At 37.3% G+C, this 21,089-nt stretch overlaps 1 protein-coding gene across 1 annotated transcript in view; it reads right to left on the bottom strand.

Annotated features, from left to right (window-relative positions):
• The window catches only part of GLRA3 (glycine receptor alpha 3), a 181,519-nt gene that overhangs the window by 18,747 nt on the left and 141,683 nt on the right, over positions 1-21,089 (bottom strand). Inside the window, 3 exon segments of the mRNA XM_052645083.1 lie at positions 830-973; positions 17,938-18,152; positions 20,291-20,428. Coding sequence (XP_052501043.1) covers positions 830-973; positions 17,938-18,152; positions 20,291-20,428 — 497 coding nt within the window.

A 21,089-nucleotide genomic window follows, 5' to 3' on the forward strand; every position in this document is an offset into this window, starting at 1 on the left:
GACTTTGCCATTTCTCTATAGCTTGAGAACATTTGCTTTTTTAAAATGTCAGCTGGCACATTCACATTAAACGTAAACTCAAAGATAGGTTGGCTGATAGAAACTTTCAGAAAAGGAAAAGGGTTGATTGAAATTATGAAATTATGAAATAAGAGAGATGACATTATAAGTCTTATTAGAGGGGAACAACCTCATCCTGTACATCCAAATCCAATTAGAAGATTACTTCTACAGTTTCCTGTGGTCTCCCAAGGATGTTCCTGATTTATCAGGTGATAGCAAGGCAAAAATACACCTTACTGTGTTTCCAGTGGGGATCCAGAAGAAATGTCTCAAAAATACAAAAATACATATAAAAAAGAGACCACATAGCTTTATGTGAACATCAGAGTATTATAAAATAAATAGATAATATTTGATTTAAAAATTCAAGGAATTAGTTCAAAAAAAGAAAAAAGTAATAGCAATAGTTTATGACTTGTGTCAAGTAAAGCCATCAGAAACATTACAGTGATGCAAATAAGAAATGATAGATTTTACTAGTTGAAGCAAAAAATGATGTTGTTCCAGGACAGATATTAGAAAGCAGTCAATAAAGCTCTCATGTCACCAGATCTGCTGTGTAAAGTATTGTAAAGCAGCTAGATGTTATTATTTTCTCCCTGAAGCAATTTTTGACAACGAAAGTTTCAGTTGGACAAAATCAAAGAACAGTCATCTCTTTGAGTTTCTGTCTCCATTTTCTTTCTGTACATCCCTATTAAACATAACAAATTCACTTTCCAGGGAGAATTGTATCCCAAGGAACTTCATGCATTTAATCACTTACCTTACTCCTTCTCTTTCGTCGAAATCTCAGAAGTTCTTTGTGTTGTCTTGATACAAAATTTACCGCTGCATATTCCAGAAGTGCTGAAAACACAAAAAGGAGGCACACTGCCATCCAAATATCAATAGCTTTGACATAGGAGACCTAATCAGGAAAGAGAGTGAGAAAAGTGACTTGTTACCTCCATGGAGAACAAAAATGGACATCTGTTCCTAAATCATACCATTTATATACTAGTAATTTTTTCCTTGAAATTTTTGCAAGTTTTATGTATTAGTTGTACATTAAAATGTGTATTTCTTGCTAACATTTTTTTTTCAAATGAAGCACTAGACCAAATATATGATGAAAGAAAATGAGATGAAATGTAATTTTATCTTCAGGGTAAGATAGTATCATACTTGAGAAGTATGCAGTAACATTGAAAGCTACCTGCAGAGTAGCAGAACACTTGAGAAAGTCTGAAGCAATATTGAGATAGAGAAAATACTATTGAACTTGTAGCTTCATATTTTCTTAATTAAAATTTATTTTTTACTTTGAATAATTTTAACCTTATAGACATGTTGGTGGAACAACTGGGAGTAAAAAGAACTCCCAAGTTCAAGAGTTGTTAATGTTTACTTACATTTCTCTCCCCTCCCTTAATCTCGATCTCTTATGTTTTTCTCCCTGAATTATTTCACTATAATATGCAGACATGATGCCCTGATACTTATGTGTTTTTCTAAAACGACACTGTCCTACACACACTCAGTTGACCCTTCAGGGCTCAGGATAAATTTTGCCAAAATCTGCTGCAGAATCCTATGACATCTGTGCTTACCTGAACACACTGCACTGTAATTGCTTATTTCTTGCTTTCTTTTTGTTTAGAGTGTGAACTCTTTGAGGACAGATGGCATTCGTTTTGTTCACCACCACAGTAATGTCTGACCGATGTGTGCATATTTGCTGACTGAATGAGCAGATAAATGAAGGTGCAAAATGTTAAAACACCAGAGAGGAGGGAGCCATAGATATTGATTCATGTGGAAATTCACTATCTCGAGTGATGCTCTCTTAATACCTTGAACTGAATTGATTTTCTTTTAAAAAGAAGTGTCAACTTACACCACTTCCAATGGTGTCAACTTACATGTGAGATGTGCCAACATGCAGGCCCTCTGCTTCTCCTCCTGTATCTTAAGTGTGATTTCTGCTGATCAGAAAGAACTCTACCAAGCAGAGAGATGTATGCCCTCAATTTATTCCATGCTTATGCTAATTGTCCATATGTTTGTAAAGCATAGATTTAAATCTCATGAGTTCTGCAGTTGTGTCAGAAATTTCTGGCTGCCCTCAAATGCATATGATCCCAGAAGATGTAATACAGTTTTTTTCCTTGGAAAAATAGGACTCATAAAGTGTGTGTGCATTTTTTTCAACAACCTGGATCTATAATGACATGAACCAAGAGATCAAATAAGAAATTTGGTTTTCAAATGAACCTGACAACTGTTTCCCTATGACAATAGAACTATGCAAACATCATCTATGCAGCCCACATTCTGCTTCTTGTGATCAATACTTGATTGCTGAGACTGAAAAGTCAACTCTCCTCATCCTCTTCTCTGACTCCCACCAACTTCAGTTCTCTCTCCTCCATCCTCACTGACCCTCCAAAGCCAGCAAGCACAGGTCCTGGAAGGCTTGGGACTCTAGCACTAGTAACTTTAAAATAACACAGCAGTGGGCCTTCACTGGTGGTTAAGTGGTTAAGATTCTGTGTTTCCAATGCAAGGGGCATGGGGTTGATCCTTGGTCAGGGAATAAGATCCTATATGTCATAAAGTGTGGCCAAGAAATAAAAATAAATAAATAATTTTAATAATTCTACCTGTTTAAAAAAATAAATAAAATAAAACAGCAGTTTCCTCACCAACACATTGACAACATATTCATGACATACAACACTCATCGCCTGTGATTCTGGCACCACCTTGTTTCCACCCACTCCTGCCCCTGTCCTTTGTGCCAGCCTCATTCTAATCCAGCCAATCCCCCTGGACCACCTTGCCATGGCCCCATCGTTCACTGTGCTATTGGAAACTTGACCTTATTTTAAGTAACAATCTCTCCTGGGTATTATTCCTTGGGTACAGGAGTATGAGAAAAGGAAGAGTGATATTTGCTGACTAGACACACTAGTCAGGAGGACCGTTGTCTTAGAAACCAACCCAAAGCCACGTGTGGAAGACTGCTTCCTTCCTGAAGCTCGTTCTTCCCCTGGCTCCTTGATCTGCATTCTCTGGTTTCCTCCCTCCATCCCACCCGATTCGGCTCTCTAGGCCTTTCCTCTTCTTCCTGAGATCCTCAGAGACAGGGCCTGGGCCCCTTCTGTTCTCACACTGAAACTTCTCACTTTCAGCCCTTAACTATTACTTTGGATCCAATTTCTCCTTTGCACTCAGGGCCTCCCACCTCCGTTTCCTGACTAAACCTCCCCCTAGCCAGTTTCCTTCGTAGCCTTTGGATGTCTCATGCCCTTCACACTTCATTTGACTGAAAAAGAAGCTCGGAATCTCTACTGGACTCAACCAGCAAACACACACAGCTGCCTCATCCTCCTCATTAAAGGCTAGAATCCATTCCTCTCCAAATCTCACATCAAAAAACCAAGTCTGGGAATCCCGATGCTGCTGCTGCTGCTAAGTCACTTCAGTCGTGTCCGACTCTGTGCGACCCCATAGACGGCAAGCCCACCAGGCTCCCCTGTCCCTGGGATTCTCCAGGCAAGAACACTGGAGTGGGAATCCTACCTTTTAGCTATTTCTGAAATTCATCGTTTTCTGTCCTTTCTTACTGACATCGTATTGTGTATTGATCTCAACCACCATAATGTTTCTCAGTTTCTCTTAGGGCTGAAGTTACAAAGATAGTAAGACAAACAAGGTACATCTTTTTTTAAATTGGGGTACTATTGCTTTACAATGTGGTGTTAGTTTCTGCTGTATACAACAAATGAATCAGCTATGTGTATACACACATGTATTCCCATCTGGGACCTCCCTCTTACCCCTCATCCCCCTCTAAGTCACCACAGAGCACTGAACTGAGTTCCCTGTGCTATTGGAACCAACATTCAAGAGTGGGGAAATAAACAGCAAAAATAATCACATAAATAAAGATAAGTTAAGAGAACTGCAATAATGAAACCCCTGTAAGGTCATGGGAAAGGGACAGTGTGACGGGGGCTGTTAGGTGGGCACAGTTCCTGAAGGCCTCGCTGAGGGTGTGATACAACGACCATCTCAGGCCACTTTCTTACTTGCCCATCATTCTTCATGTTTCTTCCTCTAGTTCTTGGCAAAGAGACCAATGGACAAGCTCCATCCTGCCTCAGCAGCTTTGAACTCCCTCTTACTTCTGTCTGAAACACTCCTTCCTTTATGGAAACCTTGTTAAATCCTTCAGACTTTAGTTTAAAAGCCGTGATTTCAGGGAAACCTTCTCCAAATGCTCAGATCAGTACAGCCCTTCTCACCTTCTTACCTCCACTTTCCTCCTCGAACCCATCTCTCAGATGACTCATTGCAGTTGTAATGATATTCATCTGTGGGTGGTTCTTACAAGGTGACTACTGGAGAGCATCATTTAAATGCACCCCCACCGTCAGCTAATTACTCTGTTCCACAGCCCCTAAGGGCCATTTTCCTAAAACTTTGGGTGGAGGAATGAAAAAATGAATATGTCCCTGAGGATTTCAAGGTGAAATATCTATACTGATATTTTAGCAAACTATGTGTTGACAGCAAACACCAAATAATTAATCTTATTATTGGCCTTGCCCCACTGTATCCTCATTATCCATTTACATATCTTTCTCCTTTTAGACTAATGTATCTTGTGAGTTTAGGCAAGGGCCAGGTCTTATTCACCTTTGTGTTTCAAGGACCTAACACAGTGCCAGTTATATGATGGGCTCTCAGATAATATTTAATTGATTGAACCCTGTGGAGTGATTTGCAATCACTGGCCATTTATTATTAGAGAAATAATTATAATAACTAGCATGCCAGGAATGTTCTTAGGAGTGTCTGTAGAACTACTGAGTATTCTTAGTAATTGTCCGAAAGTAACACTTTTAATCCGCACAACTATTCCTCTTTTAAAGGTGAGGAGACCGAGACATGTGAAATAGCTTGTCATTATATACACTCAGTTCAGTTCAGTTCGGTAGCTCGGTCATGTCCGACTCTTTGTGACCCCATGGACTGCAGCATGACAGGCTTCCCTGTCCACCACCAACTCCCAGAGCTTGCTCAAACATGTCCATTGAGTCAGTGATGCCATCCAACCATCTCATCCTCTGTCGTCCCCTTTACACTACCCTGTGTAAAACAGATAGCTATTGGGAAGCCGCAGTATAACACAAGGAGCTCAGCTCAGTGTCCTGTGATGACCTGGAGGGGTGGAGTGGGAGGGAGGTTCAAGAGGGAGGGAATATATATGTAAGTATAGCTGATTCATTGTTGAATCATTGTTGCACAACAGAAATTAACACAATATTGTAAAGCAATTACAGTCCAATAAAAAAAATAATATCACATAGCTACTGCTATACACTGAATATGGTCCTTCAAAAATCCTGATGTTGAAATATACCTCTAAGGTGATGGTAATAGGAGGCGGGATCATTGGGGAGTGGTTAGGTCATGAGGGTAGAACCCTCATGAATGGGATTAGTGTTTGTATAAAAAGGACCCCAGAGTGTGTGTTGCCTCTTCCATTATGAAAGAACACAGCCTGTAGATTGCCATCTATGAACAAGGCAGTGGGCTCTCACCAGACACTGAATCTGCCAGCACCTTGATCTTGAACTTCCCAGGCTCTAGTTTCTATTGTCTATAAACCACCTCATCTACGATATTCTATCATAGAAACCTGGACAAACTTAGGATGCTACTAAGTTGCAAAGCTAGGATTTGAATACAGGTCATCTGGCTAAAAAATCTGTAAATCAACTACTATTCTACATCACCTGGTTATTAGGCTCCTTCTATTTAAGCTACCACCATAAGTTAACAACCGTGAGCACACTAAATAGAAATAACTATCTGTATCTTAATATTCCAGGCTCTTCAATTTTTACATAATAGTTAAGGGTTAAGTCATTACATAGTATACACATTGGAGGGTTCTGTATGTTTGCTGATCCTAAAATCCGACAATAAACTTCCTAGTAGACAACGTAGAAAAGGAGTTGTGAGAATGTAAGTACCACATTAAAAACCAAGTATTTGCTCTGCAGAAGTGAAACTCTATCAGGGAAACATTTTATCCTTTGAAATAAAATGAGAGTCCCCTCAACAACATTCTTACATTAGTTAGGGTGAAGTGTTTTTATGAGACAGTTGCCTACTTGCCACGTGGTAATCTGGGAAGAGATCAGCTTGATAAATTATCATTTGAATGTACAGATAGCTGGGTTACTGCAAAGCCTTATCTTTTTCATGTTAAAAAATAAGTTTTATAATGTGAGGAAGGAATATATAAGCATCATTGATTCTACAGACTTCTTAGATCATGTGATTTTTTTTTTTCCAGAAAAACTATTTATTTTAATCTGAATGAACTTTTTGGCCAACCCAATGCTTTGCAATGTCATCATTAGAAAACAGAGAAAATCTGCTTCTGGAGTCCTGAAAAGATGCATATTGGATTTTATCATTATTACTTATCCTGGTTATAAAGATTGGGATCCAGTCCCCTTGACCTTGGGAAGCATTCATGTTCAGGAAACTTGCCTAAGCATGAATTTCTTTATATCTGTTTCCAATGATACAAGGAAGTGGGCATAGGAGGATTCAAGCTAGGATTTGATAAGAATAACAAACAACCCCAAATCTCACTGGCTTGAAACAGCAAAGCTCAATCTATGTCCACTCAGAGCTGATGGAGACTCTGGACAAGCGTCGTCACACTGTGACCTCAGCTCCTAGTGTGGTCACTCTCTGGAACACTGGTGGTGACCACAGCAGAGGAAAACTAGGGCACAGGTCATCTCACATTTGGTAATAAACACTCCAGGCCAGAAAAGGCACAGATCACTGGGCTCAAAACTCATTGTTTATCTGTTTGTGCCTGTATGCTCAGTCATGTCAGGTTCTTTGTGACCCTATCGGCTGCAGGCTGCCAAGCTCCTCTGTCTATGCGATTCTTGAGGCAAGAATACTGGAATGGGTTACCATTTCCTCCTCCAGGGGATCTTCCAGACCCAGGGATGGAACTGAGTCTCTTGCCTTAGCATTAGCCAGAACTATTTAGAGTCAACATGACAAGAACAGACCTGGGAGGTGCAACCTCATCGTGTGTCTGGAAGGAGACAAAGCTCATAGGTGGCAAAGTGAGTGGAGGTGGGGAAGGGTCTACTCTGTGCTTCTGAAAACAAACAAACAAACAAAAGGATTCTGACAAGTCCAGGATGGAAGACGAGTGTGGACTGTGATCTGATCACTGTGATATCTTGAAGGGAGAACTGGAGCAGCTTCCTGTTCTGTTCAGTTCAGTCTCCCAGTCATGTCCAACTCTTTGTAACCTCATGGACTGCAGCATGCCAGGCCTCCCTGTCCATCAGCAACTCCCAGAGTCCACCCAAACCCATGTCCATCAAATCGGTGATGCCATCCAACCATCTCATCTTCTGTCATCCACTTTTCATCCTGCCCTCAATCTTTCCAAGCATCAGGGTCTATTCAAGTGAGTCAGCTCTTCCCATCAGGTGGCCAAAGTATTGGAGTTTCAGCTTCACCATCAGTCCTTCCAATGAATATTCAGGACTGATTTCCTTTAGGATGGACTGGTTGGATCTCCTTGCAGTCCAAGGGACTCTCAAGAGTCTTCTCCAACACCACAGTTCAAAAGCATCAATTCTTAGGTGCTCAGCTTTCTTTATAGTTCAACTCTCATACCCATATGTAACTACTGGGAAAACCATAATCTTGACTAGACAGACCTTTGTTGGCAATGTCTTTGCTTTTTAATATGCTGTCTAGGCTGGTCACCATCTGCAGTGACTTTGGAGCCCCAGAAAATAGAGTCTGACACTGTTTCCACTGTTTCTCCATCTATTTGCTATGAAGTGATAGGACCAGATGCCATGATCTTAGTTTTCTGAACGCTGAGTTTTAAGCCAACTTTTTCACTCTCCTCTTTCACTTTCATCAAGGGGCTCTTTAGTTCTTCTTCACTTTCTGCCATAAGGGTGGTATCATCTGCATATCTGAGGTTATTGATATTTCTCCCGGAAATCTTGATTCCAGCTTGTGCTTCTTCCAGCCCAGCGTTTCTCATGATGTATTCTGCATATAAGTTAAATAAGCAGGGCGACAATATACAGCCTAGACATGCTCCTTTTCCTATTTGGAACCAGTCTGTTGTTCCATGTCCAGTTCTAACTGTTGCTTCCTGACCTGCATACAGATTTCTCAAGAAGCAGGTCAGATGGCCTGGTATTCCCATCACTTTCAGAATTTTCCACAGTTTATTGTTAGCCACACAGTCAAAGGCTTTGGCATAGTCAATAAAGCAGAAATAGATGTTTTTCTGGAACTCTTGCTTTTTCAATGATTCAGCAGATGTTGGCAATTTGATCTCTGGTTCCTCTCCCTTTTTTAAATCCAGCTTGAACATCTGGAAGCTCGCGGTTCACGTAGTGAAGGCTGGCTTGGAAATTTTTGAACATTACTTTACTAGCATGTGAGATGAGTGCAGTTTTGCGGTAGTTTGAGTATTCTTTGGCACTGCCTTTCTTTGGGATTGGATTGAAACCTGTTTCAGTTCTGTGACCACTGCTGGGTTTTCCCAATATGCTGGCATATTGAGTGCATCACTTTCACAGGATTTGAAATAGCTCAACTGGAATTCCATCACCTCCACTAGCTTTCTTTGTAGTGAGGCTTCCTAAGGCCCATTTGACTTCACAATCTTGGATGACTGGCTCTAAGTGAGTGATCACACCATCGTGATTATCTGGGTCCTTAAGATCTTTCTTGTACAGTTCTTCTGTGTATTCTTGCCACCTCTTCTTAATATCTTCTGCTTCTGTTAGGTCCAGACCATTTCTGTCCTTTATTGAGCCCATCTTTGTATGAAATGTTCCCTTGGTATCTCTAATTTTCTTGAAGAGATCTCTAGTCTTTTCCATTCTGTGGTTTTCCTCTATTTCTTTGCATTGATCACTGAGGAAGGCTTTCTTATTTCTCCTTGCTATTCTTTGGAACTCTGCATTAAAATGGGTATATCTTTCCTTTTCTCCTTTGCTTTTTGCTTCTCTTCTTTTCACAGCTATTTGTAAGGCCTCCTCAGACAGCCATTTTGCTTTTTTGCATTTCTTTTTCTTGGGGATGGTCTTGATCCCTGTCTCCTAAACAATGTCATGAAGCTCTGTCCACAGTTCATCAAGCACTCTATCAGATCTAGTCCCTTAAATCTATTTCTCACTTCCATTGTATAGTTGTTAGGGATTTGATTTAGGTCATACCTGAATGGTCTTAGTGGTTTTCCCCACTTTCTTCAGTTTAAGTCTGAATTTGGCAATAAGGAGTTCATGATCTGAGCCACAGTCAGCTCACAGAGCAGCTCTGTTAAAGGGCAAAACTCACTGCTTTAGAGAGAGCAGCTGTTAAGTAATGAGAGGACGACAGAGGGGAAAAAAAAAAAAAACAGTGCTGATCTTTAACTCCACATTTGTTCAAACCATGTCAGGTCAGAGTTCAGTAAAATTAGTCATAAGCAGGTTACAAAAGAATCCAGATAGGGCTCTGAAGCATTGATTTAATCTACTTAATCTAGCAGAGAGTATTCAGATTATAAAGACAGGCAGGCTGCCAGGTAAATTTAGGCATGTGAATGGTGTGCTTGTACCACACAGGGTCTCAAAAAAAAGAAAAAGACTGTGCCTCCAAGTATGAACCACACCTCACCAGTTAATACTCATCCTTGTCCCTTACTAGTTCCACCAGACCCAACTGTTTACTTATGTGTGCATATACCCTCCAAAGTCATCTGGCTGTGTTCCTCTTTGATTCAGAGGAAGAGATGGCTCGCACGTATCTCAGGCAATTCTTCATAAATCAATTTTGTAGGGCAGGTTTTTGGTGAAATAATTAAGTAGCAACAATTTTAGATTATATTCCTTTACAAGATCATTGACTGAGCTAAACTATATGAATGGCACCATCTGCTGTAGTTGAGAGGCTTCTTGTCAAGAGACATAACTTTATCTTACCATGCATAGAAATGATCAAATGGATAGCCTTAGGACAAATACTGTCCTGGTGGTAGATGATAAGGCATGAATGGGTAAATATTGATTAGACTATCAGCCAGACTACTAAATTATAGCAAATTATACTTACTAATTTATAAGTGATAACCCAGACTACTATTAATCAAGAATTTCTAGAAACAGAAATTTATAGTGCACTTATAAGCAGCACAGCTTTGAAGGATAAGAAACTGATTAAACCAGAAAGTGGTGTGAATCTCCACATCCAATGCAAACCAACACACAGGCACTCTACAGGGTTAATATCCCAGGACAGTGAGCATTTTCTCAATTCCTCTCTCAGTTCAAATTTGCTTTTTATTTGAGAAAGAGGTATAACAAACATCACAGTATATTGCTTTTGATTAGTTAAAACAGTCCTTTCAGTAGGGTGATTCATTCTCCTTTGGATGATGACCAATCCTGGTAAATTCTCCCAGTTCCTGTGAATTGTCGAATCGATGAGTAATTCTGGCTGTGGAATGGGCAAGTGGCTCAAAGGATTTTTTCTGAGTTATGCTGAAAAATTCCCTGCTTGTGTCACGGCTTTTATCCAAGGTGGGGGTGGGGGGGGTGTTTCAGATCACATTGGTATTTATTTGTCTTTCAATCTGTAAAACCCTAATTGTAGTACACTTAATCCCTCATTTCTTCCAGTGTAAAAGCTGTATAAGAATTTTGAATACTGTAATGCTTATAAGAAAAAATATTATATTAGTTTCAAAATTATTTTGAGTTTCATTTAAGACTAAAAACCAGAGAGATGAAGGAAAAAAAATAACTTTTTTAAGTGTTAAAGTAAAATGAAGCAAACGGAAAAAAAAAAATGAACTGTCTGCAGAACTGTATTCTTGGAATTCTAGGTGGTGAATCACACAGATTTTGTGAACTCTGATGTTTATCATCCTGGAGGGCAATTCACAATTGCAGAATCCTACACGTTACGTTCATACTAATTACGATCCTCATAAACTTAGTAAATGAATGATGCTTTGCATAGAGTCTTTATTTGCCATGTAAAGGCTTTTGCTTTAAGAAATGAAATGTATCAGAGTCATAATGGCAGAACTGCATTATATCCTAAGTCATGAACTTGACAAATCTTTCCAATCACCAGATGAGAAACACACAATTAAAAAGGCTAAGGTATTTTGACAGGTAACTCTGACTTTTGCTTCAGTTAGGGGAGCTTTATTGCCATCTTTTCTATAGGACATGATTCTTAAGACTAGCAAAAAAAATCTAGATGTTGCTAGAAATGCTACTTAGCTGCACATTGTTACTGACATTTGTTAATATTTTTTGTGTGTGACCTGCTTAAGGAAAGTTGAATTACATTTGTGACTTCTCTCCCCTGTGCATTCTTGCACTGAAAGTTTTATATTTCTAGAACATCATCTTTATTATACCTAAATACCTTTCCAATCCCTTTTCCCAACACCTCAAGATCTGACATTTTCATATTTAACTTCAACCAGAAATCAGGAAGACAGATAAAACTTGTAAGCTATGTCTAACACTGATTTGGGGACCAAATTCTTTATTCCCTTGGCAAAGGGGGAGTTTTACATCAGATTTTATCTGTCGGCGGGGAGGGTGGGCCATGGTATGGACTGTAGGATTTATGTGAACACAGTAAAGGGAGTTTAAGACATTAAATACGGTAAAATTGGCTCCAAGTTGCATAAACACCTTTTGTTTGTAAACTTAGTTTGATGTTAAAGCTCTTGTATTATATCATTTCAAACATTTTTAAACTTTGTGATTTGATCATGTGTTTTCTCCCAATTGTGCCATCAGATTTAAGAACTTATGTCACGGCTCTGTCTCTATGTCATCCACAGAGGACCTGCTTGATAATTGCTAAATTCAACTGAATGAGACCTAATAAGCCTATTAATTGTAGGCACTAAGATCAAATATAGAACCAGAGACAACTATCAATTTCTATTCTTACTCTGGGATCTACCAATGTTTAGGAATTACTTATTTACTGAAGATAGAAAAAGCAGTAATAAAATTGAATAATATTCATATGTGGTATATCTTTTGCTTTTAAAAGAAAGAGCAGGAGTAAATAATTTTTAAAATTTTTGCACCTTTTTTCTTTCTCTTTTTCCTACAGGAATAAGGCAGGGGAAAAAAAACTATTAACATATTCAATGAAAATACTTTTAAATTAAATATATTACATCAAATACTGTATTATAAACTTAAATATACTTAACAACTATTGTGTCATGTTAATGAATTAAAAATGAGCCCACTTGTATCATATTTGTATTGAACTTGATTGAAGTAATTTTTGTTAACTATACTTTGAATAGAGTCTTTTTTCAGAAGATTTTTTTTCTTTAATGTGGACCACTTTTAAAGTTTTTATTGAATGTGTCACAATACTGCTTCTATTTTATGTTTTGGTTTTTTGTCCCCAAAGCATGTGGGATCTTCACTCTCCCACCAGGGACAGAGCTCACATCCCCTTCATTGGAAGGTAAAGTCTTAACCACTGGACCTCCAGGGAAGACCCAATATTAGAATCTTATATTCAAATAGTGAGAATCAAAACATTATCGACAGTAATAGTTATCAATAGGAAAACCTGATTACTATACAACCCCTCTCCCCATTTAATTACTGCTGATATTTACAATGTACTCTCCTTTAAAACTGCAGGGTAGTTTTTATTTTTTTTTTTTTTAGAAGAATGAGAACTAATTAGAAATGGCAATAGTGAATATGAATACTTCGTTTTCCTTCCCATCCCCTGTCTTTTCAGTGTAATGCCAATAGACCTCCGTGTGCCCACATAATCATGGTATCCAATTATAAATATCTCAGTTAGATTTATTTTATCTAATCATCATAATCACTTCTATAGTTGATGATTTCAAGAATAAAAGTTAATATGAAAGCTATTGTGATGTTTTCTAAGAATCATCATTTTTATTATACTGCAAGGTAGATACATACAATATTTAATACCTTTTTCATTAATTTGGTGATTCTCAGGGGCACATATGATTCTTCATAAATAAAAAGTAATTCAACTGAGTTTCTACATTCTTTTTGGAGGGACAAAAAATGGCATATTCTTGCTTTCTAAGTTAACTACTAAGCAAAGTTTAAAACCTCACATTGTCTTTAAATATCAGCATGACATTTACTCTATAGACCTATATCATGTTCTGAGGATAAAAATATGTAAAAATTTTGAGGCTATCCTCTCAAAAAGCTACTCCTGGTGGGTTTCACAGACCGGAGAAGGGAAGATACCATTGTATACCTAGACTTTCCTGGAGTTTCCTAAAGCAATTCTATCTAGAATCATAGTTAATAAATTAAAATTATATTTTGTTCCTCTTATTATTTTCTCTAGTTCTACCCATCTCAATACTGAATAAAAAATATATTGAATAATTCCCTCAGTGTCAAGATCTTAACAACATTTTAATATAAATCAAATATATACTAAAAATAGTTTAATGACTAACACTACTCTCTCTTTCACCCGGGTTAAAATCTAATTCTCCCAAGGAGTATTGCTTTTCCACATCTAAAAAAAAAAAAATTCACAAAATGTTGGTAATCTCAAAGAGCTTGGGAGAAGGGTTTAGAGGTAATTGGGTCTAGGCTGTAACTAAGCTGTATAACCTTTTCTTGTGCATGGTGGAGACAGAGTCCTAGAGGAAAAAAGGAGGGAAGACACTTCGAATACACAGCATATACACTAAAATATCCTTTGAATGTACTTCCTCCTCTTTCTGGACTTTCATTTGCTCTTAGAAGAACCATCTCTGGTCTGCTTCCCTATCAATCTGTAGTTCCCTCCTTGAAGTCTTAGGTCTGGATGTCCCTGGTCAGAACTCTGAAAGTTCTGACTTTTTGACAATTCAGTGTGGCTATCATACACATCTAAAAGTTAACAGGCTTAACCATAGACGTCTTTGACCTTCCTCATGAGTAAATATTACGACTACATGCCATTACCCAGCTGAAAGCCACTTTTGACTCCTGATTTTCCCTTAATCCTCAAAATTCAGTTCAGAAGCAAATCCTGTCTCTTTCACCTGCAAATATACTTTCTCTTAAAAAAAAAAAAAAAAAACACTACATCTTTCTAACTCCACCTGCGATGCTTCATCTCTGCAGCTTCTAACCTAGCCAGATCATCCTCGGCTCTGAACTATCGTTTTCATGGTAGCACCTCTGCTTCCATTTTTACCTCTTCTATCTGATCTTCACATAGAAATGAGACTGATCACTCCTCTCACTAAAACCCTTCCAAAATCCATCCAAAATAAGCTTTATGCTTACCAAGTTTTATAAAACCCTCCATGACATGGCTTTGTGATCACCACCATTTTCCCTCATTCATTCTACTCCAAATAGATAATGTTAAGAAGTATTCCTAAAGTTTTCTAACTTTGAAAAATCGCTGGCAGTAGGATGCATTGTCACCTCTTCTGGCCACCTACTGCAGGCCCTGCAGAAATGCCAGATTGCTCCAAGCTCCAAGAATGAATCACAGGAGTTTTCTTGCTTTGGGCTATCATACTCCTGATTTATGACACTGCTGAGGCCAGTGCAACAGGAAATTTCAGAGCGGAATCTCAGGTCTATAGTTCATGAGGTGCTGGCTCAAGTACATTCTCAGAGATTTTCTACTTTGACTTTTATTTGACATATTTCCAAGCTCTTTCTTATCTACAGGAGATGTACTGGCACAGCGCCTGACAAAACACTTAGCGATGATCATAAATTAGTGATTTATCATTTCTTCCTCCCATGTCTGATAATCCCCTATTGTTTTCCTGAATTTAATTTTGTTTTCCTCCTTCCTAGATTTCGTCAATAGGAGAATGGCGGATATTTCCATGGCAAAATTTTCAGGCATCTGAGGGTTCTTTTGGGAGGGTGAGAATAGCAGGTCTTAAGGGGCATGGTTTCACACTTCTATTCCTAAATCCAGTGTGAGCCCTTGCCCTTTGCCTTTCCAAATCACAATATCAGGAGTGCATTTTTTTCAAGAGACATTCTACGCTTTTGAATGATCCCATTCAATAGGAAAATTTTTGTTTATTCTCAGACTTCAGCGTATGCCATCCTGAATTCTAATGTACATAACTGCTGTACATCACCTGTGCCTTAAATATCACAAAGGCTAAGATAATTACTGACTCTTAAGATATCTGTTTGAGAATCAATTCTTTCTTATGGGTCAAAAATAAATCTGCTATCATATTTCCAGTGTCTCTATGATCTGAGAGATAGACTTTGTATACATCTATGTATGTAATGTAACTGACTTCATACTTGAAAATTTATTCCTTCCTTGAGATCATGATGAAATTAATGCCTTAAAAAAATTTCTTTTTTTTTTTTTTTTTTAAGCCTCATCAAGAATATGAGCTGTAATGTGAAGGAGTTTAGTCATCTCAGACCTTTCTTCCTTTAAAAAAACTCATGTCTCCATTCTGTTTCTTTTTAATTTACTGCTTTCTTTATTTCTGCTTTATTTCCCTTCATGCTCTCCTAATTCTGCCTTAATCTCTTTATCCGAATGTGTTTATGCTGTGCCTCATAGAATCTGTAGTTTCCTTAAACAGATCATTAAGTACCCCCACTTTCTGAATAACAACTTATGGAATGAATGAGCTTTCATTTCTGTTTAGCTCAGTGAGGAAAATCAGTGAGTAAACTGGTAATTTCATTTACAAATCAACTATGAAACTTCAGTTATTACTCAGAGCCCTTGAGACATTTATACGTGTATAAATAAGCACCTAATCTTACAAGCAGATTTACAGTTTTCACTTGGACAATATTTTACAAAACACTAGTTGCTATGGATCATTTTGAAAATACAATTATGTGTTAATAAAAGTAAACCTTATTTTGAAAGACAGCCATTCAGTCTTAGCAAGGCAGAGTGAGCATTGCTAAATATTAATTCTTTCAATAGTAAGTAACATTTTTAATGATAAAATATTCTGCCATCAACTTTTATTTATTTAGATATTTAGCTGAATAAATTAGTCAGAGATGCAATTCATAGTAAGGGGTAAAGGAAGCCATGACAGCAGGTTTATAATTTCCTTGTCATGGTGGGAAAACAGCATTGAACATGCAAGAAAAGTTACTACGATTTTATTACATTAGTGTACATCGTTGTAATGAAAAGAATAGTGGAGCCTGTTGGAGGCCAGACAGGATTACTTAATTTACATAGTAGAAATTCCTTTCTTAGCAACCACTTAGGAAAAGAAAATAATTTTCTGTTGCTATGCTGCTAAATGGATATAAAGGACTTCTATGTTTTATTTCACCACATCTTAAAAAAAAACGGTACTGGGTCTTTTACAAACCTCATACAGGAATAGTTTTAATTCTGGCAGCTCAGCACAGACTGAAATATATGTATTAGATAAGTTTTTCTTTTTATTGACCTATGGCTGCTCAAAAGCCAAAGCAAACACACGTACAAAAAAAGTAAACACTGTATTTGGCCCAGGGCCTTTTCTACGTAGGGCATTTGACTACGGGCATCTTCATACAGTACTTGTGGGAGTATAATTGCTATAAATTTTTTCTCAAGGGAAATTTGGCAATACAGATCAATGCATACAGCTATCAGTGCAACAATTCTGGTTCTAAGAATTAATACTAAGAAAATAATACAAAATGCATGTAGAGTTATATATTCATGTATGTATATGTGTGTGTACACACTTGCACATATATATTCATGTATATAACAATCATTATATAAATATTCATTGTTGTGTTAGTCCTAATAGAGAGTGCATAGATTATCATGACACATCTGTACAATGGAGTCATATACTGCCCTTTAGTTACTCTATAGATTCAACTTACATGCAAGTTTGATATGCTTCTAAATATTTAAAAATCTGTAGATAAATTCTATCAAGCATAAGAGTATTATTGATGTTTATATAATTGGGGGTCATAACACAAACTATGGATAAGAGATATCATTGTTTGGTAGAATTTTTTCCTTCACCTATGTCTCCATTTTATAATTTTTTTCTGCTCGATTATATATTACTTTAAAAACTGGTGATGAATCCAGTTCTTCCTCAGTTTATGATGGGGTTACATCCAGATAATCCCACTGTAGGTTGAAAATAACCTTAAGTTGAAAAAGCATTTAATACCCCTAACCTATGAACATCATAGCTTAAGCCAGCCTACCTGAAACATGATCAGAACACTTAGTAGGCAAAATCCCAAAGCCTGTGTGCTCAGACGCTCAGTTGTGTCTGACTCTTTGCGATGCCATGGACTGTAACCCACCAGGCTCCTCCGTCCTTGGGATTCTCCAGGCAAGAATACTGGAATGAGTTTCCATTTCCTCCTACATGGGATCTTCCCAACATCTTATAATAAAGTATTGACTGTTTCATGTAATTTATTGAATACTGTACTGTCAGTAAAAAATAGAATGGCTATCTGGGTACAGAAGGGTTGTGAGTGTATCCACTGTTTACCCCCCTGATCACATGGCTGATGGGTGCTGTAGATGCCACAACCCAGCATCCTGAGAGCAGATACCATGCAACACTGGCCCAGGCAAAGATCAAAATTTGAGGCTGGAGGTGTGGTTTCTGCTGAATGCTTGTCACTGTCACACCATACAAAAGTCCAAAAAATTTAAGTCAAACTGTCACAAATCAGAGACCGACTGTAAATACACTGAAAAAGATCTGGCAAAAATAATGATACACATACAAATGAGTGCACACACGTGTGTCTGCCCTTTCAGGGCACTCACCTTTGGTAAGGAAGCCCGTGATCCTGAACTCTGTGTGGTCATGGTCAGCACAGTGGTTATTCCCAAGGCTACCCGGGCTGGGGCAGCATCCATGTTGATCCAGAAGGAAACCCAGGAGAGAATGACAATCAGGAGGCTTGGAATGTACATCTGGATCAGATAGTAGCCCATTTGTCGTTCAAGATGGAATCGCACTTCTATACATGTAAACTTTCCTAATTGGTTGCAAAATAAATGCAGCAATTGGTTAAAAGAGGTCTTCACTATTGCATCAAAGGTCACAATGTTGCTTTCTTAATAGTTTTGCCCTAAACATTATAATGTTATAATGAAATGGGATCCTAAGTCATATATGCAAATTGGTTTCTGAAAAATATTTTTTTATGTTGGCATCTAGAAGCAATGTAATAGGAAAGTGTGCTATTTCAGGAAATAATATATAAAATTATTATTTCACATTTTATTAGCACTTCATAGTTGTCTAGGTACTAAAAGGTCTATGATTTTACGTGATTCATGTCTGCTTTTGTACCTTCTTTTAAACACTGTACCTTGAGGTTCTAGCCGGGATAATTAGGCAAAAAAGTAAAAGGCATTTAGATTGAAAAGTAAGTAGCAAAACTATCTCTGTAAGCAGAAGCCATTTACTTTGTACTTAGAAAACCCTAAAAAACTCATTAAAAATCTATTTGAGCTGAAAAGTTCAGCAAGGTTACAAAGATACACTACCAATATAGGAAAAGCAATTGTGTTTCTGTACACTAGCAATGAACAATCCAAAAATTAAATTGAGTAAACAATTCCATTCATATAAGAACCAAATAAAATAAAACATTTAGAAATAAAGTTAACAAAAAGTGCAAAACTTCTGCAATAAAAAATAACAAAACAGTTGAATAAAGTTAAAGATCATAAAAAAAGGTCATTGTGTAGCCATTAATCAGAAGACTTATATGGTTAAAATTGCAATATTTCCCATCCTGATTTACAAATTTATTGAAATTTCTATCAAAATCCCACCTAGTTTTTATGTAGAAATTGACAAGCTGATCTTAAAATTAGTATGAAAATGCAAGAGACCTACAATAGCCAAAATAGCCTTGAGGGAAAAAAAGAACAAATTTGGTGAACTCACAGTTTGTAATTTCAAGACATGCTGCAAATTTACAATAATTACAAAGTGTGGTACTGTATGATCATTTATGGTCAATTGATTTTTAAAAAAGGATTAAGACTATTCAATAGGGAAAGAATGATCTCTTTAATAAATGGTACAGGGCTTTACTGGTGGCTCAATGGATAAAAAGCCACCTGCCAATGAAGGAGACAGGGATCCAATCCCCAATCCTGGAAGATCCCACATGCTGTGGAGCAACTAAGCCCACACAGCACAGCCAAAAATAAATACGTAAAATTATGTTTTTAAAACAGAAGCTAAAGTAAAATAAGAAATAAATGGTACAGGAAGAACTTTGCTTTTTGGAACTTTCTGGAATTTTTTTCCAAATATTTTCATTCCCCAGTCGGTGGAATCTTTGGATATGAGCCCGTGGATATGGAGGACTGGCTGTACAATGAAAGTCAGGTAACATTTCTGAAAGTGTTGAGCCCGAAAGGAATCATAGTTACTCTAAGGATGTTAGTGGAAGGGCATTCACTCACCACATGGGAGCAATATTTCAAATGTGGGCAGTTTAAGGGAACTTGTAAGAGTAGGTTAGGAGTTAGAATAGATATTACAGGAATATCCCATGCCAACTGGGAAAGGTGAACAGATAACATGAGTGTACAAGTTTTGCAGTCCTTGATCTTGACAAATGCATCTGATATTTATCCTCAAAGGTAACAGGCTACTGCATCAGTGTGAGTGGTAAGTGCTTAGTAAGTATCTTGAAATGCACAACATTGTGGCCAAAATAAAAAATTAGGCAAGAGCAGCCTTAAATATATATATATATATATATATATATATATATATATATCTTTCCTTTTGTTAGCAAACACAATGTTTATGACCCAGGGAAAGTTGAAAAGTACATTTTGCTGCTCACATAGAAATTAAAGGAACTTTTTGGAAAAGAGCATTATTATTTAACTATAGGTGTTTCAAAAAGAGAAATTATTTAAATATAACTGAATTCCAAGCATTTCTTTTGTTCCATACAAAGCAATTATATAGCAACAGCAATGAGTCAAAACTTCTGCAAATTTCAAAGATGTCCATTTTCTGCTCGATGACTATAAAAAACATTCAGCTATAAACTGCTGAAATAATTAGCCTAGCACTATAAGAAGCATCTGGAGAGCATATAACTATAAGTCATAGGTGAAATAAAGAACACTCAACCCCTACCTGTGTTGTAATGTTTAGTGCAGTATCGTAAATCTTTCTCTTCTTTCAACAGAAACTGGGGTAAAGTGAGTCCTTCTGCCACTTGTACAGGTGCCTCATCTTGCCATTCAAATATGAGATCATTCATTGTGTACCCAACTAGACAAAACATAATAAAAATATTTAGTATGTAGCAGGGCATTCAAAGATGAGAAATTTTAACAAATCACTAGTAGATTTCCCATAGAATGAGAAGACCAAATAGTGTCATCTTAACTCTAGCGACTGAGCTATGCATTGCACAATTTCAGGCTACTGAAGTCTATTCATATGAAATGTTCATCAAATAACATAAGAAAATGCAGTAAGCTATTAATAAGTATAGCATATGCATCCTTTCCTTAGGATAGGCAGATACTGCATTCACTCAATGATTCATTTTGTTTCCAATACATTAGGTCTCCCTCACCTTTCCTCAAAGTATTCAGGGCCCTTTCAAACAAAAGCTGAAATTGTCACTGGTTAGGAAATGACCTGAACTATAACATCCAGGGAGGGAATGTACAGTGCTGATCCCTTTCTTGGTTTAATCATTAACTGCTTTCGCTTATCGCATCTGTTTCTCTGCCCCGAGTCCCAAAGTGTCCAAAAGAGTATTTTAGATAGAAATGTTTGCTATCCAGTGTACAAAAAAAAAAAAAAAAAAATCCACAAGTTTGTGGAGGGATTAAACTCTTGTACATGCAATGAATCAATTAAGAACAGAATTAAATAATGTATTTTATAGTAAGCCAGAATGTTTTAGTAAATTAAAATGCCC

Source organism: Budorcas taxicolor, chromosome 8 (genome assembly GCF_023091745.1).
Source record: "Budorcas taxicolor isolate Tak-1 chromosome 8, Takin1.1, whole genome shotgun sequence".
Taxonomy (NCBI): Eukaryota; Metazoa; Chordata; class Mammalia; order Artiodactyla; family Bovidae; genus Budorcas; species Budorcas taxicolor.